This window comes from Maylandia zebra, linkage group LG8 (genome assembly GCF_041146795.1).
Source record: "Maylandia zebra isolate NMK-2024a linkage group LG8, Mzebra_GT3a, whole genome shotgun sequence".
Lineage (NCBI taxonomy): Eukaryota > Metazoa > Chordata > Actinopteri > Cichliformes > Cichlidae > Maylandia > Maylandia zebra.
In genome coordinates, this window is record NC_135174.1 from 24,563,938 (window position 1) to 24,588,220 (window position 24,283).

Sequence of the window (24,283 nt, forward strand, 5' to 3'; positions counted from 1 at the left end):
ATTAAAAAAAGTATGTGGGTCTTACCTGCTCCGTAGGAGGTACTTGTATGGAATTTTTTTCTGCAGTTTGTTTGACACTTTGCCTCTCTGGGGGATGCGTGTCGAGTGAAACTAGAGGAGGCGGAGGCTCGGGAAAAGTGTCAAATTCTGTGACGATTAGCTCTGGTATGGTGTCATATGTGGGTGGTGGGGGCAAAGGGAAATCCATATCCTCATCATGTGCAGAGGTCTGCTCTGCAGTATCATCCTGCAGTGAGATTTTTGACTCTTTTTTTTCTTTTATGACCTTTGGCACCAGATGAGGTTTTGCATACACTTGGGTGCTTTCAGCCTTTGGAGGTGCCGAGTTGTGCGTTTTTACATTATTCAGAGTGTGTACAAAGGTGCTGTTAGTCTGTACATCTGTCTTCACCTCTGGTAAGTCGTCACCGAAACCAAAAGTGGAGAAGCGGTAGGTCTCTTTTGGAACATCCTGAGATGATGGACGACTCTTTGTTGTCCCTTTACGTGGCTTTACGTTGGTCATATCCACTGGCTTACTAACAGTCAGACCCTGAGCTGAATTCAGCTTATTAGGACGAAGATGGTCTCCACCGGTGGCCGAGAGCTCCTCCACATACTGTGCAGGAATATAAAAGGGCTTGGTGTGCTGGTCTTTGCGAACGTGCCACCAGTGATCATTAGTCTTGGAGACCAGGATGTAACTTTCGTTTGGCTTTATGGACACTCGGCGACCATCTTTCGCTGTGTACTCGTACTCAAACTTCACTGACACGTGCTCCATGCTCTTGTGCAGGGCATCAACTCCCAGTTAATGTGGACGCACAGGGAACATTTTGAAACTGGAAATAGAGGAAATGTGATGTTAGGGTGGGTGTCAAAAAGTGTTCAGAGTTCATTGCTTGTTTTTGTTTCATGATCCCATTTCACAAGATTGTGTGAAAAATCTCTCAAATTGCCCCCCCCCCCACACACACACACTATATATATATATATATATATATATATATATATATATATATATATATATATATATACATACATATATATAGAGAGAGACACAGATAGATAGATATGTGTATATACATAGAGAGAGAGAGAGGAGACTATTTTTTGCATGTCTTCATAACACTTAAGTGCTTAGTGTGTGTTGGTTGTGGGATTTTTTGCTCTGACAACCCAACACAATTGGTAAAAAGGAAATGAACTACTGCTTAGAATCATGGTGATGATGTTGTATTTCTTGGGGAAATACAACATCAGATGCACAACAACACATGACACCTACGCTGTGTCATTGTTTATCTGACAAACAGTCACAAAATGCAGCTGCAGTGCGTAAAAAAATTAGACACACTCTTAGGACTTCCTGCCAAGTCTGTGAAGGGTTATACAGCCATTTCCAAACAACACCATTCTACAGTAAGAGAGATTACTCACAAGTGGAAAAGATTCAATCCCCTTAACACCTAGTGTAACATATTTGATACAAACCAATCTTTGTGCGCTTTTGAGACTTCTACATCATTAGAGTCCTTTATTCTCTTAAAATACTTCCTCAATCAAATTCTAAGACATTTAAAAAAGGAAAAGAAAAGAAAATAACAAACAAATTGAAAGCCATATATGGAAATTAAATTTCAAGAAATTTTTTAATCAAATTTGTCAGATAGTTCAATAAACTCTCCAATTCGAATTTTCTGGGAATGAATTCAAATGTCCGGCTTTAAGGGCTTAAATATTAAAGTTCATGACAGTACAATTAGAAAAAGACTGAACAAGTATGCCTTGTTTGGAAGGGTTGCCTGAAGAAAGCCTCTTGTCTCTAAAAAAGAACACAGCAACGTGGCTTAGATTTGAAAAGTTACATCTGACCAAACAATATGACATTAGGTAAAATGTCCTTTGGACAGATGAGACCAAAGCGGAGATGTTTAGCTATTGTGCATAGCATCATGTTTGGGAAAACCAAATAAATGGGCACAAACATCTCATAACTGTCAAGCACGGAGGTAGATGGATGAGGATTTGGGCTTGGGCACCTCACAGTCACTGAGTCACCCAAGAACTCCTCTGTACACCAAAGTATTCTAGAGTCAGATGTGAGGCCATCTGTCCGATAGATAAAGCTTGTCTGAAACTGGGTCATGCAACAGATCAACGCTCCCAAGCACAGCAGCAAATTTACTCAACAGAATGGCTGAAAACGCGAAAACATTCCAATGGTCTAGTCAAAGAGCAGACCTCAAACTGATTAAGATGCAATAACGGGAGGGCTGTGTATAAACAGAAAGTGGGCCAAATTTTCACCACAATGATGTGAAAGACAGAGTGATACAGAAAAGCATTCAAAAGCTATTAAGTCTATGTAGTTTTCCATATTTTTCCTCATTTTGGATTCGTTTTTAATAAATAATGTGATATGGGTGCATTGTTGTTCATCTGAGGTTGTATTTCTCTAATTTTAAGACCTGATAAAAATAATGCTACATAGCTGTAACATCTATATTCTTTTTCTTCTTTCATCGAGCACTCAAAGCACTTGGACCCATGTCTGCCTGTCCAATAATCCATTCATGGTTAGTGTTTGACATTATTATGTTAATACTGATTTACCAGAAAGGCTAATGCAGTTCCAGTTTAGAGTAATGAGCAAAAGGCTGGCAGAGATAAAAGCCTCTATGTGTGTGCGCAGAATTAGACAGGAAATGGAAGTTGCTTTCCATTTGCTGCAGAGCAACTTCAACCTAAACTTGAGCTTGAGCAGCAGACTGAGTAATTGCTTAGCCACAAAACAGGAAGCCTGCACCGTCCTCGTCTCAGCGTCAGGCAGACGTCACTCAGCAATCTCAGTTTGCCTGTTAAAGGCTATGTTTTTTCTACGGAGGACTCTGAATGTTTACTGCTTTTTATTATCTTCTGAAGCACATTTTAAACAACAAATTTAGTCATACTAAAAACAAAATAAAACCACAAAAGACAGTCGTATTGCTAATAGTGCTAGCCGTATTGTTAAAATCCTTATACACTGCTTTTTAAAAGAAACTCCATAATGCCAAATCATACATACACTCAAGGCACATAAAAATGCAAAATTATAAATAATGGGGGGAAAAAGTTAACCAACATGGGTAAAATTCTCATATTTTGTCTTCTGGCATATTTTAAAGTTCAACATTCAACAATAAAATCAAACCTAACCCTTGAATTTCACACTTTATAAGTTAAAATTGGTTTACTTGCCTCATCTCTGCCTCCCAGCATTCCCCGACAGTAGTTTTTCAGTCTCGCAGCCTTGAAGCGGCACCTAAGTATCTAAACAGCCGGAGCTCAACCTGCTGCTTACATGTATCATTTCTGCTCGTTTGCCTCCCTCTTATTTCCTGTTCTGTGTGCCTCTGCGAATGCACCGAAAGAAGCAAATGGTGAGGCATTACAGCACAAAAGCCACGAGAAATGGGAAGTCTGACTTTAACCACACTTCCCAGTGTTTTCTTTAAATGTGCTTTGTTTTCACAGAAAATTGCTCACAAAAAGCCAATGGGATTGTCCGACCAAGTGCTGACTCAGTCTGCCATAATATTTTGCAAACACTGTGAATAAATAAACGTGGTAAACATAGAGTTTTAAGGACAGTTTAACTCTTTTCTTATTGAAAATAACAAAGATAGTTGAATGTTTTATGTATGTGATGGGAATGCAAAAATGAAATCTTTTAAACTTAATAGAGTATGTTACCAATAGGACCATAAGACAATACTTTAGAAAAGCAGGGTAGTTATGTGTGTAGTTGTAGCTTCATGTGTATATCTTTAAAACCAAGTACGCCCTCTGCTGGAATTTTAGGTTAAATAAAATACACATCTAAGTCCAAATGATGATTTCCTTACTTATTTATTTTGTCTTATTCGCAGATTTGGACTGGACTGGACTAAACTGTGAATCACTGAAATACTGCGGTCTCTCTTATAAACCGATTTAAACCGTGTTTATACAGAACCGAGGAAAGAAAAAAGACACGAGATCTGAAGTAGAGCCAAGGCAATCACATTTCTGTGGATTACATTAGACACTGAAAACACTCATATCTTCATTTACGTCAAAAATACCGTCGGTGTCGTTTTTATGTTGTATATTTCCTTACACACGTGCTCAATATGGTAACAATAAAAATTAAGACATCAAAAACTATCTAGGTCTTCAGTGTGTGAAGCAATACAAACAAACCTTTAGTAAGGTATCACAGTTGTTAAATAAACGCCTGTGAATTTTTTTAAAGGTTTTGTGTCTGTTGTTGAATGCATTTTAAAGTAATTTGTTGTTTTTGTTTAAAATCAGCATTATCAATTGCGTTAAATCCATCAGTTTTAATCTACTTTATATGTTGATTGCTTAGTTTGCTTCTGGTAAAGACATCTTGAAGAGGTGAGGCTTGCAATTATGAGCCATAATTTATATTTTTATTCACATTTTTGTTAGCATTTGTACTAGAGAGAAAATTCAAATGTGCTCCTGAAAGATAAGAATCATTTTGTAAGTTAAAAGCAAGTCAAATTCGGGTGATCCGGAACTACAACATTGTCGGTTAATACTACTTACTGATATAGATAGTTCCGCGTTAAGTTCACTCAAACGCCGGGGAACGTTATTATGCTGAGCAACGTATAGTATTTTTTTCACAAGTACAGAAGCCCCGCGATAAGCAGGGCATCAAAAAATTAGTTATAACTCATATTGTTCCTCTCCACGGAAATCTTTAGTAAAAGGCGAAAGATTTATACGATCTGAAGAGAAACATGAGTGTACTACTGAATGTAGTGACCCGGGGAGGTGTGATTTTCCGACATACCCATTACACTCACGGTGTCGTTGAGCTGAACTCAAACGTGCATAGTTTGAATACTGTACTTTGGGATCTACTTTATATAAATATACAAAACACTTTATATATATTTAAAAAATCTATATGAATTGCTTTAGAGCGAAAACGTAGGTTTAAAAGGAGTTGGCGTACTAGGCCCGATGCATGATGGGTAATATTCTATTTCAGGCTAAAATACTGCACTCGGGAAGCTTTGCTAGGTCTGTAACTGAGCAGAAACGATACTGTGACTAAATTAATTATTAAGTGATTAGAAATAAGGAAAATAAGTGCAAAAAATAGGAAAAAGGTTTACGCAGGCGCAACACACCGTTAGGATGGGCTTTGGAACGAGAGAAGTCCTTCCTACTACTTCCGTCTTCGCACAGCTAACCGCCCCCCTCCTTTTAAGTTAAACGGTTAAAAAACAAAACAAATAGCGTAAGAAACACTTTTAGCGATCAAAATCATTTTTGTTTGATCCTCCAATGGAGACTCTGGGGTGTTTCCGGCCCTTCCTATCACAAAAATATGAATATACTTTTCTATTCTATTTCTATTTTGAACCCTAAAGAAAATCAATGTTTCAACTGCACTAATTTCAGTTTATGTCCTATGTACATTTCATTTTACGATCATAAATCCTGATTAAGCTTTGAGGTTATCTGCCTGGGTTACTGTTCGAGTATCACACAAGCACAAGAAAATCAGGGGCCCAGTACTTCAGTATGGAAAAAAATCCAAGTTTGTCATGGATGGAAAGTAAGTGAATGTGCAGTAAGTGAATGGATAGATATAGATGAATAGATTTTTTTCCTGAAAGAGAAATAGCTTAGTAGATTAGTTCACCAGAATATACAAAAAATTCTCCCAAATTCAGGGCGATGTCTTCTTAACAAAGTACAACAAATGAAATCAAATGCAAAATTTTCAGTAGCTCAGAAATCAAGAAAGGCATTAAGGGATGTCTTTAAACCTGAAATACTTGACCCAGTTATCTTCAAATTAACAGCAGTGACCTTTGCCTGACAGGGCTATAAATGATTTTCATATGCAAACTTTTTGGTGTATATTTAAACTGCGAATGGTTCATCACACTGTTAAGGTTTTTATTTCAAGTTTGTTGTGTAGTAAAGAGCATAGAATAACTCCCAATTTAAAATAAAGAGTTTGATTAACTCTCAACACAGAGGTTTATTTGTGGCACTGTCTCACATTCTTTGTAATCGTCTGGAAAAAAACAATTGAAAAGAGAATTGAGTGAGTGGCTACTGGCATAATTTCCTTGTTTCAGTTTCCATCACCACAGGACTAAAAGTAAAATGTTAGAAGTACAACGGACGAACGGCAGTGTTGTGCAAATGCATCATCAATACTGACGTATTACAAAATACAGTTCTCAACATCAAAGTGGCATTCTGTGTGAAACATGTACAGCAAAATGATCAACTTGTGTTTTCATGCAGTATCAACAGCACTTTCAACACAACGTACTTACATTGGAAATTCTTCATCAACTTGTTAAGAAAAGTTAGAAATCAGAACCGGAGCTCTGTTGTAAACCTACCCTCCTTTTGCTTTTCCAAACAGGCTGACGGTGCTGACAATTTAAAGATCAGCAAAGACGTTCAGACTGCGCTCAACACCAGAATTACACGTAAAGAGGGCACCCGATCTCTTCTCCCCTTGGTCCAAAAGATTGATTGGTTTTACTGATGTTTTGGTCATCGGTTCAAATATAAATATACTTTATTATTTTAATATAAAAAGAATAAGGCAGATTTCAACATGTTCATTTCCACATGGATTAGTGAGCCCGCTGTGCATTTTCCACTGTACACAAAGCCACATGATCTGTAAGAGTTTATTGCACAGAACGCCAAGCTGCAGAAAAAGGGCGGAGCAGCTCATCTTCTTCCAAGACATTATCAAAAAGGACTGTAAAAGCTAATGACGTAAAAGTGTCCATGTGCAACTTCGCCCAACAGTTCATATGGCCTTGACATCGATAAGGTGGCCTTGCTGGGCCCCCTGCCGCAGGGCTTTGATCCCTTGCAGCTTGCGGCCATGAAGCGTGAAGCGAGACCAGGCCACCAGCTGGAGCAGGGCACAGGTGATAGGCACAAACACCAACATGTAGAAGCAGCCCAGGCGTAGAGGCGGATTCCCTGAGCTGGAGGCGACGTGAGACCCAGAAACTGAGTCCTTGACAGAATCTCTCTCAAAGATATCATAACCTGGAGACGACAAAATTAATCACATTAAATTTGACTCTTTTTTTCCTGAAGCCATACTTAAATATGAAAACAGTAAGAGTTAATGAGGATCCTATTGATGAAAGAAACTAAAGTAAAGCTAGTGAGGCAAAACAAAAACGTGTCACTAGGATATATTTTAAGAGCACGACTGGCATAAAGCGATGCTTGTCTAACAGGTTATATTTGGGGAAACTGGTTTGTTAGCCTTAAAAAACACATCCAAAGAGGAAGTGAGCAGAGACCATAGAAAAGTCAGTAACATCCAGCTATAGTGGGTGAATTCATGCAAAGCTGGTGTCGCAATTTTCCTAACTTTGAGGCAAGTGACTGATAAGTACGTGGCTTGGCTCTGGATACACCCCCTTTGGCTTAGATCGTTTTTCCTATCAGCAGAAACAACTTCACTGACTCTGTCCAGTTAAACAACCTCATCCAAGTCTTAGTAAGAAGGTAAATATACATGTTTACAATGTTTTTTTTCTTCTTAAAATTACATTAATTCTTTGTTGGCTGCCAGGTCACTTGTGCTGACCGTCCACAAATGGGCAAACAATTAATGCAAAGTTAAACAAGTCTGCAAAACAAGTGTAAAACAGATTGATTTTTTTTCCTATCCTGTTCAGGTTCTAGAAAACTAAATAAAAAAAAATGAGATTACAAAAGAAGCCTGTTTAATCAGGTAAATGCCAAAGATTTGATGAGTGGCTTTTTTGTTTTGTCATTTGCAAGATAAACTAACCACAAAACAGCAATTTATGTCATCTGTCTAGTTCAACTTGTTGTGCAAGTCACACACATGTATTTTAACTCTAGTTGAACGCTCAAAACTTTATCAACACACATATCAACAGAGTGTGTGAGCCTGTAGTAATTTGTGTCAGCTTGGGAATCGCACATGAAAGCAGCGCCTTGGAGCAAGCTTGGAAAAACCTGTGTCCTCATGAGGTCCAAGGCTGAGAGTTTCTGTTTGTACCTGTGTAAACACAGAGCAGCCATGTGCCAATGAGTGGGGCGAATGTCTGCCCGGGTTTGGTCATCAAGGCAACCATGCCGAAGACGAGAGCAGAGGCGGCTTGCTGACGTCGGTTTACCACAAAGTCCTCATCCACCAGATCAGAAATCACCAGTTTCAGGAGTTTGCATGTCCCCTCGGTGAACACGCGGTTACTAGAAAATGGAGACGTAATGTTACAGCGTGGAAACATCAGCTGTAATACAGGTTATCATGCAAAAAGCCTTTGTTCAGAGCAGTCAGAGCATGCTAAGGTGTGTCCGAGTATGAAATACAGTAACAACTTCATCGCTTTTAGCTGGAAAGTTTTAGTGAGCTTCACCCACAAGTTTAACCACTTTACCACAGCTGTGACTAAAATTATCAATGAGCTATGAAAGCACTCAAATGCTGTTGATAGCTATAAGAACAGCAAGACCACTAATAGTCTAAAAACTGCATGAAAATCAATCGCTTGTGGCATTAAAATGTTATATGTGTATATGGGACTATACAGATAACACAAATAGTACAATTACAGTTAAGAGTAGACCAATTTCAGAATTGTGGCTAATTTCTAGAGACAGCATTTATAACCCCCCTCAAAAAAAGGGTCTCTGCAAATGGCATGCCCAAAGGAATTCTGGGTTTGTGTATGCAGCTTTGAAAATGATAAACCGTTAAAAACAAGCACAAAAAGAACCAGCCAAACTGCCACACATCCATGAAGCGTGTGCAGATGTGTGTGCACGGCCATACCTAGCAATGAAGACACACAGCAGATAAATGTGGTCAGCCCCTGCTAGCAGCATAGCCACACTAAGTCCCAGTTTGAGCATAAATAGCCAGCGGATAACCTGGTAAACCCCGTAACGCTGGCACAGTGTCAGGAAATACAAGTTGTTCAGGTGTGGAGCAATATAAGAGATTCCTGTGTGGAGCAGAAGCAGAGCTGCGTTAAAAATTAAAACTATAAAACAGCAGAAAAATAATTTGAGAGAAAGCGAGTGGAAAGCCAAAAAACCCCAAACAATACATATAAGTAAAAATTTTGCAATTCATTCAAAGGTTCTGGTGCTACACATAAGTAAAAAAAAAATGTGTGGTAGCTTTTATTGTCATGTCTCAGATTTGGAATCACTTGCCTGAAGAGATCAGGCTTGCAGAATTAGTAACCACCTTTGAATCACTTCTTATAGACTAGTTTCAATGTTTTTAAGGGCCTCACTAACAAAAATATATTGCTCAAAAAAAATGAAATGCAAAGTCTGTTAAATTTCTGGGACATCAGCTTGTCTAGTTAGAAGCATAAACTGCTGTGAAACAATTTCAACTGCTTGTTTGCAAATTAAATTGGCAACAGGTCCACCAAAGATATGGCTCTCCAGACCATCACTGACCCACTGCTAAACTGGTCATGCTGGTTGATGCTGCAAACAGCATAACGTTCGCCAAGCCTCTTTCATACCATCTGGCCCTCATGCCACCTTCATGGAGTCAGTTCCTGAGAGTCTGATCAGAAACATGCAAATAGAGTGAAGTGAAATCACTGAAGGTCATTCTACGCTGCTCCTCATGTTCTTTCTTGATCAAAAGAGCAGATGCTGGCTTGTCTACTGGGTTGATGTCTGCCCAGTTCTCCTCATATAACAACCCTCTCCTGCTACCTCCTGTAAACTATTGTACAGTTAGTATTGTATAGTTATAATTATAGTATTGTTAGTTAGTAATTAGTACCCTTTTATCCCTTAATTTTACAAAAAATCTAGCATGTTATTTATTTTTAAATTCTAGTTTTATATATCTTGGAGATATATCTTTTATATACTTATAAATGCACCATAGGGAGGCTTGGGGTGAAACAGCATTTCGGACAATAAAGCTCTTGAATCTTGAACTTGACACAGCAAACCTGATGTGCATCTGCCATCCTAGAGGAGCCAGACTCTGTGTGCAAGCTACGTGTGCTGCAGGTACCATCACATGCTAACTGAAGTGACAAAGACACCAGGAAAAGCAAAACTGGAGAAAAATCAGTCAGCATATAAGGAAACAGCACTCCTCTGTGGCCACAAGGTGCAAAATCATTCCATTTGTGGGGTTGTTGTCTTGTTTTTGACTCTCCAGGACACATATTCTCACTTGAGTTTGAATCCAAGCAGGTGAAATAGATTCACAGTGGTTCATGCTTTCTACCTAGACAGATGAATTTCCCAGAGGTTTAACTAACTTTGCGTGACACTATGAAGATCAAGTGCTCACTTCATTCTTTTCAAATGAGTTTCTTCTTTCATATAATTGTTTAATTTTTTTTTAATAGATCAACCACTTATTTTCTGTGACTTTTATTTAGTTCTCTTTCTGCATTTGCTTTTCTGTCAAAGCAATCTGCAAACTATTTTCTTAAAGGTGCTATATAAATAAAGGTTAATTATATATTTTAATATGCCACTACTCATGGTTTAAATGTATGCATTGCAGTGTGTTTTCCAAGCATTTTTCCTCACATAACAGTGTTAAACATTAAAATAACTTCTTTATTTTAATATTCCTATTGGTAACTTCCTATTCACTAAAATTTAAGTCACTATATCAAATATACAATTTCTTATCTCTTGCTGTGCAAAGCATCCATTACAAACACTTGTGTAAATCATTTACTGCATCTCAACTGGATCTTACCAAGTAAAATTGAACCCGTAGAGGCAGAGATGTTGTCAGATAAGAGATGTTCTAAGAAAAGAGGGAAGAAGTTGCTGTTGAAGTGGCAGTGAAACACCTGCAAACAGAAGCAGAAGTGACAGATAAACTAAGATGATTATTTTATTCTAAATTAAAAGTAGTTTGTTGCTTGGACCTGTAGCAGTTTTCTTTAATTAAACACCAAGAAAACAAATGAAATGTTTTCTGATTTTAGTGCGAGCAGGAAAACCACAAATATTTAGCTAATAATATTAATTATGAAAGTTCAACAAGTGTCATTTACAAGAAGGGCTGCACTTCATGTGGAAAGACAAACACTGGAGGGCAGTCTAACTTTTATCTTGCATTGTCTATCATTAATAACAAGAACAAACTCACTAAGACTGTAAAGGTTTGTACTAAGATTGCACGTCAAAAACAAACATGGGCTCACACGGCTTTAAGACTTTTAAAGGCTGACCTGAATCAGGTTCATTGACACGAACCACATGAAGTTCCTGTGTCTGGACAGCTGCTTGAGATACTGTCCAATAGTGACAGGTTTTTCCGGGTGGTTAAGTGGAGCATGGCCAACGTTTAGTCTGTGATAACAGACACACACGAAAAGATGTGAGAAAGGAGAAAACACAGTATGAAAATTTCTCATATTATTCACACTTTTAAATTCTTACTCTTTGAGTGCTGATGCATCATCTTGTTTTGGATGGATTTCCTTTATAAAACGGCGCTGGAGCATTCGAGACACTAAGAAAAACCCCAAGACGGAAAAAGCTGCCAGAGTTACACAGAAGATACGGAAGGAGTAAAAGTCCTCTTTATCCCAGAAAGAGTAGGACAGAAAGACGGAGAAAGACCCCAGAGCGCTGAACACCGAGCAGTGAAAGTTGAGGCGTGTGCGATCGGTGGCAGATACAGCGAGGTCCGCCAATAGGGCGCTGTGGTGGAGATCCACCATAGTGAGAAAGCCATCGTAGAGACACAGGCACAGCAGGAACTGCAGGCCTGGACTGGCCCAAGCCACCCAGAAGGCCAGGAAGGACACAGCGAAGAGAGGACCATTTGTGGCGAGGGCCTTCAGACGCTTCAGCACCACCTCTGGATTTGTGATCTGAGAGCCGGCTCTGGGTGGAAAAACGAAACACATAACAAATCTTTAGACGCGTTTTGTGATAATTAACCAACTTCCCTGGTACAGACAGACAGGTTATTGCAGACAGCCCCGTATATCATGATGTCAAGCAGCGGAGAGATTCTTAAAATAAAAAAGGGAAAAAGTGCGTATCTCTGGCATAAAAAACGTGTAGTTGTATTAAATGTAACAAACTTCAACAGAATGATGTGACCAGCTTTATAACATCACTGCCTTAGAACAACACAGAGAAGGTTTGCTTAGTGATATAACAATGTAAACACAGAAAGCAGACAAATGTTTGACAAAGTGCTCTGATGGCGTCAAACACTTGGGTGTGTATGAGTGTCTAAGAGATACTTGGCTAGTATGGGTGAGAAATGAGAAGCGATCAGAGTCCGAATGAAGATTATATCTGGAATTTTAAGATCATTCTACAAAGATGACTTTATGTTGTTGAATCAGGAGTATCTCTCCAAGTTCGAGGCAAGTAGATGAACTGTGCTGACACATAACAAGAACTATGAGGTGTCTCTTCAGAGAAAAAAAACTTCTCTTTTTCGAAAGAAGATGTGCAACCGACAAAAATATCCCAGAAAGAACTAAATTCTATTGCACAACATTAGTGTCTCTTCCAAATGACTCCAACTACGTAAATGACCTTTTTTTTGGAATATCTATTGTGTGTGGTCACGTCAACATTTCTAAAGCCTGTGCAAACAGTTAACTTGTTTTTCTGCAGTCTTTTGCACATTCATAAACAACTATTTACAACTGTGTTTGTTCCACAAAAAGTAGAAGAAAGTAAAGATGCAGATACTCACTGAGGAGAGCTGAGAAAGGCGCGGTCACTCAGCCAGCCGAAGAGAGGGTCATTCAGACTGTTCCAGATAAGGAAGACAGTCTTTGGAGCAGCAGAAAAATAATGTTAAATAAAAATCAGTGGATGATGGTGCATACAGGATTACCATTAATCTTAAATTGGTTCCAATATAGAATCTGTTCTTCTGTGTAGTTTCAACCTTATTGTTTTGCCATAATGTATTTTGTTTCATTTAATTTAACTATTTGCTTTTATTTATGCTTTTGTCTTATTGGTTTTATTCGGTGTTACAGCAGCACAAGACAATGTGTTGTGTCCAATGACAGTAAAAAAAGACAGATGTAGCCACCATGATGTCATCCATTGGTTTGTGGAGTCCTGTTATGAAACCTGAAGCTTTTCACTATCTAAGAGGTGGATCTGGCTGTGATACTGCTGGATGTTCACTGGTTAACGACTTTTCAATCACATGTTGTTAGCCAAGTCCTCAACTTACTCTGGATAATCCTCTTTTCTGACAACAAAAATGGCCAAAACATACAATTTTGGATTTAATTTTGTATTCAGTCTGACCTGAAATGAGTGACTGAGCCCATAAACTCATCATGAAAGTGTTTATAGAGTTACGGGGCAATGGTGCTTTTCCCATAAACTTCTATAGGACTGAAAGTTATTTTGCAACCACAGGTTATCACCCCTGGTAGCATTAATAATAAATACAGGTTTAAGGCCATGTTGTTTTCCCTTTTAGACCCAGAAGCTGCTATCAGTAAAAGAAAGATCCATTTTTCACTGTCCAATTTTAGTCTCATGAAGAGCTGACAGACTTTACGATAAATAAGTTATATTTCATAATGAAGATTTCTGTTTTTCTGGTACAAAAAAAGGTAATTAAATAACAAAAGCAAAACGATGAGCACACTCTCAGCGACACTGGACTGGTAAATTAGAGTTGGATTTCTAATCTGAATTAAACATCCAAATTTAAATCACGTGTTTAATCTCAGAATCACAGTTTCAGGCATTCTTTAGACTCACCTCTCCCACCCAGAAGGAGATTTTATCGATCTTGTAGATGGAGACAAACATCTCCACGTAGTAGAGCAGGAACACATTGTGCAGGATGGATGTAAACAGAGCCAAAGAGCCATAGAGCAGCGCAGTAGAGAGGACACCTTGCCAGCAACCCCAGACCCTTGTGCCCATTCTTCTTTCTCAGTCTCTCTGCTCCGTCTTTCTTTTGTGCCGAACAGCAGTCATTTCACAGCCTGGCCGCCCCAGGGTTACCACCTCATCATAACCTGCAAAAAATAAAACAAACAAACCACACAGCACAAGTAAATGCATTTAGATTTGATAAAAACATACAACAGATAAACTGTATTAGCTCATAACGTCACATTTATGAGCATTACCAGAAATTGCACTGCACCTTTTTAACAGTTAAATCCCAGCTGAGCACACCAAAATAATATTAACATTCCCGTCAGTCTCCCCACAGAGTCTGAGCAGACCAGAAAAAAGTGCTGTTTTCAAAGCAATGGTGCACTAGGTACTCATTAAAGTTAGTTAGGTTGTGGTACACTGTTCCTTTCCTCTGTGAGCACACGCCCAGCCGACTGAGAGTAATACTACTTCTCCCAGCCAAATATGACCACTCCTTTGAAAACTCCATCTCACTTACCTCATAAAAAGCTGACCAAAAGAACAAAGTAAACATTTCAGGATGAGTATTTTCACTGCTGTGTTGCCCTTGGGTGTCATATTCAAAACTGAAGTGTTGCACTGTTTATGCTATTATAATTACAAAAAACTTTCAGAAAAAAAGAAAAATTAGCTTGAAAAGGAAGCATAATGAGCTTCTTTCATCAATGCAGATATATATAGACCTTAATACAGACTTTGCATGTACATGCAAATTTACTGTAGGTCTTGGGAAATGTTCTTTTTGGCCACCTTGCGGGTATCAGTGCATCCAAATCGCTGTATACAGTCTTCATACAGTCACACCCATATTTCTCTATAAATTAACATGAGGTATAGAGGAAAACTCAGTGGTGTTTTTCTAAGAAAGAAGCCTGTACAGTTCAAATAGACCGTATGTTGAAGGTTCATGGACAGAGTGAAAGGGGAGAGCCTTCTTACACCAATATGTAAGAAGGATGCCACAGGTAGGGACAGGAGCAAAACGTGTGAAATGCTGTGGAGGTTATGTCTTGGGGATGAATTTCAGCTTGAGGTTTTGGAGATCTTGTTAAAATTAAAGGATTTATGCACACAGGAAAGTACATATATTGATCTACCGTGCAATATCATCTGGAATGCACTTTTTTGACAACAGCTTCATTTTTCCAAATTACAATGATCCTAAGTACACTACCAGTGTAGTAAAAACATACCTGGATAAAAAAGAAAACAATGGGACACCATCAGTCACGGACTGGGATCAACATTTCCCATTGTTATGGAAATATATGAAGAAATGAGGGACTGCTACAGCACTGCAGTTTAAAGATGCGCTAAAATATTCGAAGACAGCCTCCTTTATTTGTTCATAAAAACAGTCTGAGGAAGTTCTCAATGTGTTTGTAGACTACAAACACATTCAGTACCTTCACGCACACCTTGTGAATGAGGTCCAGAGTTTCCATGTTACACCCCCTTGTGAATTACTGTCTCCTTTGTTGGCTGTTCTATTCTCATGTCCCGAGTGCATTCTCATAAGCAGCACCCCAGGGAAAAGAATTTGCTTAAAAATACCAGTAAGCACCTCTCACTTCATGCCTGACTGCCACAAGCTCAAACTTGCACTGATTACATCCTGTCACGTCTTCAGTGGGGGAGAAAAAAGTAATAGTTAAAAAAACCCAAAAACAAGGCGATATGATATTTTCCATCAGTGTACTGTCTAGGTACAACCAAGATAAGTGGGGCAACCTCAGTGGAGTGTAACAAAGAGCTCCCTATCAGATCCAAGCAGGTAAAAGCGGGATATCTTTCAGCTGGCTGTGCCATATCACATCTTTAACACTTGTGCATCTTACCAAAACAAAAGTGGTCTACTTTGCAGCAGATGATAGTGCCTGACAACATCTACAAATATCCCATTCATGTCCTCTCAGGCACGGCATATTTACCAACTGTTTTCTCCCCACCTGCAGGGGAGCCCACCTGTTGTGTTTACAGGACATCACAGATGTTTTTTTACCTCACCTCACACTGCAGACAATCATTATAAACAGACTTTACAACGGTGTTATAATGGTTAGGTCAAACTGCACACAATATCTTCCTCATGTGACAAACACGTATTCAAACAGTTTTATAGCCTCCCGAGCTAGTAAAGAAACTACAAAATGAAGAGGAAATAAGCCTGACACTGACTAGTAGTGACTAAACTTCTTCTGCTAAATATACGACAGACACAGAAAAGGCGGCGTTGCTGCTCTAAAAAAGACATTTAACTTACTATCAGTAGCTTATTAGCTCATTCACAAGCTCGGCTCTCGATTGAACTCGCTCATATTACAAGTAGTAACGCACATGTGTAGCAGCTGATCGATTAAGAGCAATACTGGAATAAGCTCTTATCTGGGCGTTAAACGTCCAGCTAATCGATAGCGCTAGCATTAGCTAGCTGGTTAATAATAACCTTATCGTGCTGCCAAGCAGGAAATTAACATATTAAGAACTGGCTTCAAGTGTATTCACGACAGAGTACCGACCGGGTTACGTACCGTTAAAAAATGTGTTAACCGAAGAGAATAAAGCGTGTTTGGCTTCGTGGGAAATTAACGTGTTGGCGCAGCAGCTCTGTCTCAGTCCCAGACAGAGAGCACGTCATGACAACAGTCCGTACTCACACCGGTGACGACTGCGCCGGGTTTGTGAAAGGGTTTCCCAGCACTGGAGGCACACTGATAAGAGCTGCAGCGCCACCCAGCGGCACAACGACCAGATGCACTTCTGAAACATGTTCAGGGACATGGAGCAAGCATTGAAGCCAACTTTGGATTCCAGTATAACTTGCAACGAGTTACATAAACCTGGCCCAAAAGCAGTTGTTTTGATGGCAGCTGTTTTGATGGCATGATTTTTTTAAAATGTAGTATTTATACATATCATACATCAATACACGGGCACAGAATAGAATAGAAGTAATTACAAAAAATATATATAATTTCACAGAAACCTTTAAAGTATCTGATATTAAATTGGAAATGAAGCAGTCAAAGCTTCTTCACTTAAAAAACAAACAAACACATTATTGTTATTATTATGTTTAAATAAGGATTACATCTTAAATGTCCAGCACACCTGTTGTTGTCGCCTTCCTATCTGTCTGTTTCCCTCAGAGAGATCCTCCTTTCCCTCCTTTCAGTGCCACTTGCCAGCAGGCCTACCACTTCTACAGTATGTGTTGCACGTAGATTTCAGATTGCTCAGGAAAAATATGCTTTGTGATTCATCACCCCTCATGGGTGAGGGGGTTGAAACATGACATAGGAACAGACCAACCGACAGACATGACTGACTGGGGGAAAACACAAGGGGAAGAAAGCGAAGCCAGAAGTGAACAAGGGGCCAAGGTAACTTAAGAGGAGAACAAAAGGACTAGACAGGGGACAGAAGGAGACAAACAACAAGCACACATGAGACACCAGGGAACACAGAAGAGAACAAATCAGGGAAGATGAGACAAAGGGGAATACAAACAGGCACAGAAGCAAAGAAGGACAAAAGATTACCAAAATGAAACAGGAAATCATCGATACTGAGACAAGGACATGGACAAACATGGGTATCAGGGACCAGGCAACCAAGAACATACAGGCACAGGTATAACCTTCACAAAATGGGTTTTATTATGCCCCCCAAAAGGCAAAATTATTACAAAAATTCTAAATGACAGAAACAAACTATTTTAAGAAGTAAGTGGGCCCATAAAAGAGGCCAACTAAAGCAAAATTCTACTAAAAACACTTAACAAAACACCATAACTCAGCAAACTGACCTCCCCAAATGAGAGACTACTCCTGTTATATATTAAGTGAATGAACCATGGTATACATCAAAGGTGGAAACCACAGAGACAATAGCTAAACATAATACAAGAAGAAAGCCCATTCCCCCCCTTGTGTGGTCACAACAGCTGGTGAAATCTATTTTATTGACCTCTGCATTTAAACCAGCTCCACCCTTAGCCTTCTCCTTTACTCAAACCAGGAAGGACTGGAGCAGCAGCCAGGTAACTCAAAAAGAAGAGAAAATAATTAATACAACATATAGTACAATAACAAACAATACAAAACAGATTCTATGCTATTCCTTGCACTATGGCCTGCTGCTGTCATGTATTACAAACTACCCAGTTTAAACCTTTCAGTTAATTTATGGACACTGAAGCTTTACAGTACAATGCAAAAAGAAAGGTAAACAAAAATATTACCTGAGTATTTCAGTTGTGTGTTGGCATGCAGCCATCACAATGAGGATGACACTGAATGAACCTGGGAGACACAAGAATAAACCCTTAAGACTAAGGAAAGGAAGGGGATGCTATAAGGAACTAATAACCACTTCTAAAAGCAAATTCCCAAAAGACACCAATGCTCACCATGATATTTGTATGTTCTTCCTGTGTCTGTTAGGGGTTTTTTCTTTGGTACTATGGCTTCCTCCCACAGTCCAAATACATTGTTGGGGTTATAATTGGTGATTGTAAACTGACAGTGGGTGTGAATGGTTGTCTGTGTGTTAGCCTTCCACAGACTGGCAACCTGTCCAGGCTGGACGCTGACTCTCACCCTGACAGCTGGGATAGGCTCCAGCCTCTCCATTTGGATACTTGGATCATCAGATTCAACCACTGTGCACCATATAAAATCAATAAAAAAATATAATTTTATCTCCAAACTGGGTAGCAGGCGTTTGGAATTACACAGCAAGTATGTCAAGTATCATGTCAATGATAATGTTAAACACTGTGGTTGGATAACAGGATCACTGCATTTTTGCTATAGACCACTTTATTCTTTAATAGAGTAGATGCAGTCATTTATAAAGATTGCAAGTGAAGCTCCAGGGTTCCTGGCTGCTTCAGTCTGCATACAGAACATCCGTGGTGTATGAGACACGCTGTATAAAGTGCTTTGAGTACTCATGCAGAGTAGAAAAGAACTATATAAGAAGCAGTCCAGTAATCAAATCACATATCTATTGAAATGCAATGTTGCCTGGTTATCTTAGATTTGATGAACCAGCTATAGTTATCCCGTCTAACCTAAACAAGGTAAAGAAATACTGTACCAAAGCCCAAAGTTTTGTCGTTCTAGCTTTTGTCCAGCAGGAGTCGCTCACACATCACATGGGCTCCACTCGACTTTACATTTACAGCCTGCGTGGGGTGTCACACTGGAAGGCTTACTAATGTTTGGAAACATTTCCAGGAGAATTTACGAAACAGTTAAGTAATATTCTTAAAGAAAATTAAAATCAATCACACTTCTATGTGGAACTGACACATTTCCATTCTTCTATTGAGAAAGAACATTATTATACGTTTGTTAGAAACGCCAAACACTGAGCTTAAACCCTTCGTTTTCAAGAATCCAAAAAGGCGAATCTATTGAGTAAAAATCACAAAAAAGCGTACACCTGCTTATTATCTGGATATGGGTGAAAAAACATCCTTCCTAAACAATTTCTTTACTCTTAAAATAAAATTAATAGAAACTCAAACAAAACAACAAAAAGAACATGTGAGGTGGTGAAATTGTGGAAAGCCTGTGATCTCAGTGTGTGTGTGTGTGTGTTTGTGTGTCGGGGGGTGGAGGGAGAGTCGGTTGTGTTTGAGCATTGGGTAACTGCAGCAGCAGCAGCAGCAGAGAAGCTCTGTGTTTCACCGCGGAGAGGTCGGTTCAAAGGATTTAGGAGCAGAGCTACAGGAAAACAAGCAGGTGAGTCCTCACTGCTGTTATGTTTCATTCCGGACTGCTTCTCCGTGTTTCTTCCACTTTTCCTTGCTCTCTATTTGCTGATGTAAAGAGGCTGCTCAGGTGAAGGTGACCAAACCGCGTGCGGTGCTGTTTTCGGCTCTCAGTGCTGCAGTCCAGGTCGGACAGGTGCACATGGGTAGACGTCCTCACGTTCATTGACTGTTTACATTAACACTCATTAAGTTATTACAGCCACATTTGTGGACGTTAACTATGGCATAAATGCATATTAGGTGCGTTTTAGTGTCACCGCTGCTTCTGAGGACATTGAGGACAGTCACTTATTGTTTCAAGTTGAAATTAGAACATCTGCTGTGATTTAATATCTTGTAAAGCCTCGTTGCGGTGTTTTGCTGTTGGAGGAAGCATCAATTTAAATGGGTAGACATAAAGCTGAGCAGTGGTTTCTAAAGCACATTAAACTTGAGAGATTCATTGAATACATTCCTTAAATAAGCTTTTTGGCACTTGTCGCCGAGTCTCGCTGTAAAAGCTGTAACTAGTGGCTTTTATTAATGATTACTTTGTAATCTTTGTCATTTATTCATGCTTTATAGATACGTTATTAAGTCATAAAAATTTTCACAGATGGCAGGTTGCTTTGGCGTAAGAAGCAGCCAGATTTCTTGAGTGATTAAAAATACTCAATATCTAAAATACTCCATATTCTATTACAAATTGAAATCCTACATACGTGGGTAAAAGTACACGCTCTAAATATTAGTAGCCAAATCTGAGTAATAAAACTTCTTAGACACAAGGGACTGTTTCAGAGTGCTAACATATAATATGGCTGTGTTATACAGTAAGTAGGCTAGAGTACTAGAGGTGTAGCACTGTACTAGTATTGACACAACCCTGATATGCAAACCATGAAATTGTTATGTCAATAATGCAAGTATGTTAAATAATATTTGTATAATTCTATCTTTGTTGTATGCTTTTGTACAGTTACTAAATGGATTTTTTTGTTGAGGGATGGGCTACTGACCCATCCTCCAACCCTGTATGTATTTTGAGAAAACTTCTGAATAAAATTAGACAAAAACAGACAAAAAAGAAGATACAGTTAACTGATAGCATTTAATTTTTTGTATTTCCTGTAGTTCAGTCTGTATCAATCTGCATACTTTATGAGTTGGTCATGTTTCTTATATGCAGTACAACAATTTCACAATAAATGTATCAATATGGACTCAGCTGACACTTTATTAGTCACACCTTGGTAGTAATGGGTTGGACCCCCTTAATTCTTTGTGGCACACATTCCACAGTGAGCTGGCAACACTCCTCAGAGACTTTGGTTCATATTAATATGACGGCATCACAGAGTTGCTGCAGATTTCTTGGCTGCGCATCCGTGAAGCGAGTCCTTCATTTCACCACACTCCAAAGGTGAGAGCTGGTGACTGTGGAGGCCATTTCAGTAAATTAGACTCATTGTCTTGCTCAAGAAACCAGCTTGAACTTTGTGACATAGCACTTTATCCTGCTGTGAGGATCCATTAGAAGATGGGTGCACTGTTGTCATAATGGGATGGACATGGTCAGCAACAATACTCAGGTAGGCTGTGGTGTTTGCTGATATTAAGGGCCCAAATTTTGTAAATGAAATATCGCATAGGCACCTAGAATTACACCACCAACAGCCTGAACTGCTTATACAAGGCAGGATTGATCAGTCTTTTCATGGTGTGTACGTCAAACTCTGACCCCACCATCAATTTAATGCCGAAGATATTGAGACTCATTTGACCAGGCAACATTTTTCCAGTCTTCTATTGTCTAATTTTGTTGAATCCATTTAATTTGTAGCCTCAGTTTCCTGTTCTTAGCTGACAGGAATGGCATCTGGTGTTCTGCTGTTGTAGCCTGTTTGTGTCAAGATTCAACAGGTTATGCATTCAGAGATGTTCTTCTGTGTAATTTTATTGTAACAAGTGGTTATTTTTGAGTTACCGTTGTCATCCTATCAACTTGAAACAGTCTGGCCATTCTCCTCTTAACTCTGGTATCTTAGTTCTGGTATCAACAAGGCCAGTTTCACCCAGAGAATGGCCCCTCACTCTTTCTTTTATTTCTATTTTTGGACCATTCTCTGTAAATCCTAGTTATGGTTGTGTGGGAAAATCCCAGTAGATCAGCTGTAGATTACTCAGGTCGACTTTCTTTCCTGCTGTGATGCAAGATAAGATAAGACAGATTTTCCAGAGTTGGAAAATTCAGAATGGGTAAAGTGATTCATTACTTATTCTACAATAGTAGTAAGAGCTATCATTTTCAGAGGCATCCTGTTCTCCCAGTATTTCCAGTGGGTACAGATGACAAGTATAGAGAGAAGATAAGTCTTTATAATGGATATTAAAGGAATCTTTTCAAATTTAGTAGACTGAAATTTTCCAAGCAGTTCAATTTACACCTTAAACTTGATATAAATAAACAGAAAATACTGTACATAAGCTGTAAGCTTCATAACAAGGTGTTTTTTCTGTGATAGTGGTTGGAAATAAGTTAGAATAAATCAAACAGTTTTATTAGTTGAAAGGTAATTTCCCTGTATGACAAAATGTGATTTCCCCCCCTGATAATTGATCTGCCGTTCACATTAAAACTGGTGTTATTTCATTAAAATCTTGAAAGCCCTGAACTAATGCTTCATCTTGTGAAATATCTGTTATCAAACTCCATGTAGTGGTAGATCAAGTAGTACAAGCCAGAACAAAGTAATTTTTAGATGTTTAAAATCACTTTCTATTTAGAGCTTCAAGAAGTAATTTCATATTCTTATTTGTGAGTGTGATTGCATGACCTGAACATAAAAAGTTCTTACTTCTATATATTTGCAGTGTAAACAGAGGCAAATTATTTATATTTGTATCCACATCACAGTGAACACCACAGGGTGAACTTCAGTAATCTCATTTATGGCTCCTCTGTATGCCAGGCACTCAATGCTTTGAGATAAAAAAAAAAAGTATAAATATAATATTTAAATATAGCATATAGCACATAATATATAAGCCCATTAAAATCACTGCAGCTATCAAAGGAATGAGAGTGTGTTTGGCATTTCAAGTGGCATCAGTTGAAAGGAAAACCAAAAATAGCTCACCTGTTTTATTGATCTTTCTGCAGAAATGTCAGGCTAGGTGTTTTGCATATTAGTCTCAATGGAAAACAGCTGCATCATTCTTTATATATTTCATACTCTGGAGTGACGACTTAATCTTTTTGATGGGCACCAGCTGCAAGAGACCTGTGGTTATAGAAACTGGGTTAAAATTTCCCATCAGACCTGTCCCGCTCTTTGGATCAATAAACTGAGTACAAGGTGTTTTTGTCGCCGCCTGCTCTTTTGTGCAGTTCCTCTTGTCTTCATGTCACATTGCTCGTGTCACTGCCAAGGCAGATGTGTTTACCTTTCCCTCTTGGAGTTATCAGGCTTTCATAAGTGGGAACACATTGGTGTCAACACCATTGTGGGCAGGACACACAAACACGCCAATGCAGATGTGTTGAGACAATGGTGCGTTTGCTGTGTGTTACACGAGGACAGCAGTTGACAAAAACAGGACAAAGAGCTTCTCACTATGCCTTCATCTGCAGTTTTGTCAGAGCATGATTCTGGAGGTTCTTAGCATTTGGAGCAGCTATCAAACAAGACACATGTTGCGCTGTTGCTCTCCCCTCGCTTGCAATATCGAAGGGGAACCACGCCGATTTTGTACATCAAAGTGTGCTTACAGGCTTTTGTGAGCACGAAGGTGTGCGTGAAAAAGTTTTCTAGTGGGAGCTGTGAAGACTGATAAAAACAAATGTCACAAATGATGTCAGCATTAGCTGAGTGTAAAAGTTTAAAAATGCAAAAATTTTGACTATAATCTCTCAATGGAGTGTTATTCATTTTGGGTAATGACAATTTTAAAAGAAGTAGTGTGGACTGGGAAAAAAGCTTTTTGTTTTGGTTCTACTTCTTTTTTTTCAAACAAGGATGTGAATTTGACAAATTCTAAGAGCACAGTGCTAAAATCTCTTACGGCTGTCATCATATAAAGCCAACTTCTGATTTAGACTGCCTTTTACAGAATGTATGAAGCACAGCAACAGTTGACAGAAACCATAGATAAATACAAAGACTAGTATCAGAAGCAAATAGACTTTGGAGAATAAAGTAGGCCACTTATGCATTACACCTACAGGAGCTGCTCATGCCATGAAGCTTCTGGCATTCAGTTTTTGTGCTGCATTAATGCCAGAGGAGGTTTTGGAAGGCTGCAGTTGTGATGTCAGCAAAGCGTTGGCTCCACTCTGCTCAGATCAGCTGATCTGATCAGCAGGTTCATGTGCTTGTGGAGTTCCAAACACATGTTGCCAAGCAGGAAGTTGCAAAGAACCCTCTGGTTGAAAAACTATGCAACATCAACACTTACAACATGGTTGAAGGGTGTTTCTTTGCATCTCTTCTTTAGTTTTTACATTTTAAATTATTGGCTGTTTTAAGTGATGATACCGAAACTTTA

The 24,283-nt window shown here is 38.9% G+C and overlaps 3 protein-coding genes and 1 non-coding gene across 6 annotated transcripts in view; 1 reads left to right on the top strand and 3 right to left on the bottom strand.

Annotated features, from left to right (window-relative positions):
* arhgap27 (Rho GTPase activating protein 27) overlaps positions 1-3,398 on the bottom strand; it is a 31,923-nt gene extending 28,525 nt beyond the window's left edge. Inside the window, exons 1-2 of the mRNA XM_004556738.5 lie at positions 3,244-3,398; positions 26-842 (exon numbers count right to left, since the gene is read on the bottom strand). Of these exons, the coding sequence (XP_004556795.1) occupies positions 26-784 (759 nt within the window). The 5' untranslated portion in view covers positions 785-842; positions 3,244-3,398. The remainder of the gene's footprint in view (positions 1-25; positions 843-3,243) is intronic.
* Positions 3,399-4,689: 1,291 nt separating this feature from the next.
* On the bottom strand, positions 4,690-4,804 carry LOC111500634 (U5 spliceosomal RNA). Its single transcript, XR_002721190.1, has one exon. It is a non-coding gene; the product is annotated as a U5 spliceosomal RNA (small nuclear RNA).
* Positions 4,805-5,956: 1,152 nt separating this feature from the next.
* Positions 5,957-16,661, bottom strand: slc68a1a (solute carrier family 68 member 1a). 3 transcript variants are annotated; one of them, XM_004556740.4, is made up of 9 exons: positions 16,503-16,661; positions 13,804-14,066; positions 12,767-12,846; positions 11,485-11,934; positions 11,274-11,394; positions 10,793-10,889; positions 8,870-9,041; positions 8,093-8,286; positions 5,957-7,098 (listed from the first exon to the last, which is right to left on the bottom strand). In XM_004556740.4, the coding sequence occupies exons 2-9, from the start codon at positions 13,969-13,971 to the stop codon at positions 6,851-6,853; spliced, it is 1,530 nt and encodes a 509-aa protein (XP_004556797.1). In that variant the 5' UTR covers positions 13,972-14,066; positions 16,503-16,661; the 3' UTR covers positions 5,957-6,850. The 3 variants fall into 3 exon arrangements, with proteins under 3 accessions (XP_004556797.1, XP_076743787.1, XP_076743788.1); XM_076887672.1 differs by lacking the exon at positions 16,503-16,661 and adding an exon at positions 16,235-16,423; XM_076887673.1 differs by lacking the exon at positions 16,503-16,661 and adding an exon at positions 14,198-14,272.
* Positions 16,662-19,639: 2,978 nt separating this feature from the next.
* sema4gb (sema domain, immunoglobulin domain (Ig), transmembrane domain (TM) and short cytoplasmic domain, (semaphorin) 4Gb) overlaps positions 19,640-24,283 on the top strand; it is a 55,762-nt gene continuing 51,118 nt past the window's right edge. Inside the window, exon 1 of the mRNA XM_004556743.4 lies at positions 19,640-19,724. The gene's annotated coding sequence lies outside the window, so the exon portion shown is untranslated. The remainder of the gene's footprint in view (positions 19,725-24,283) is intronic.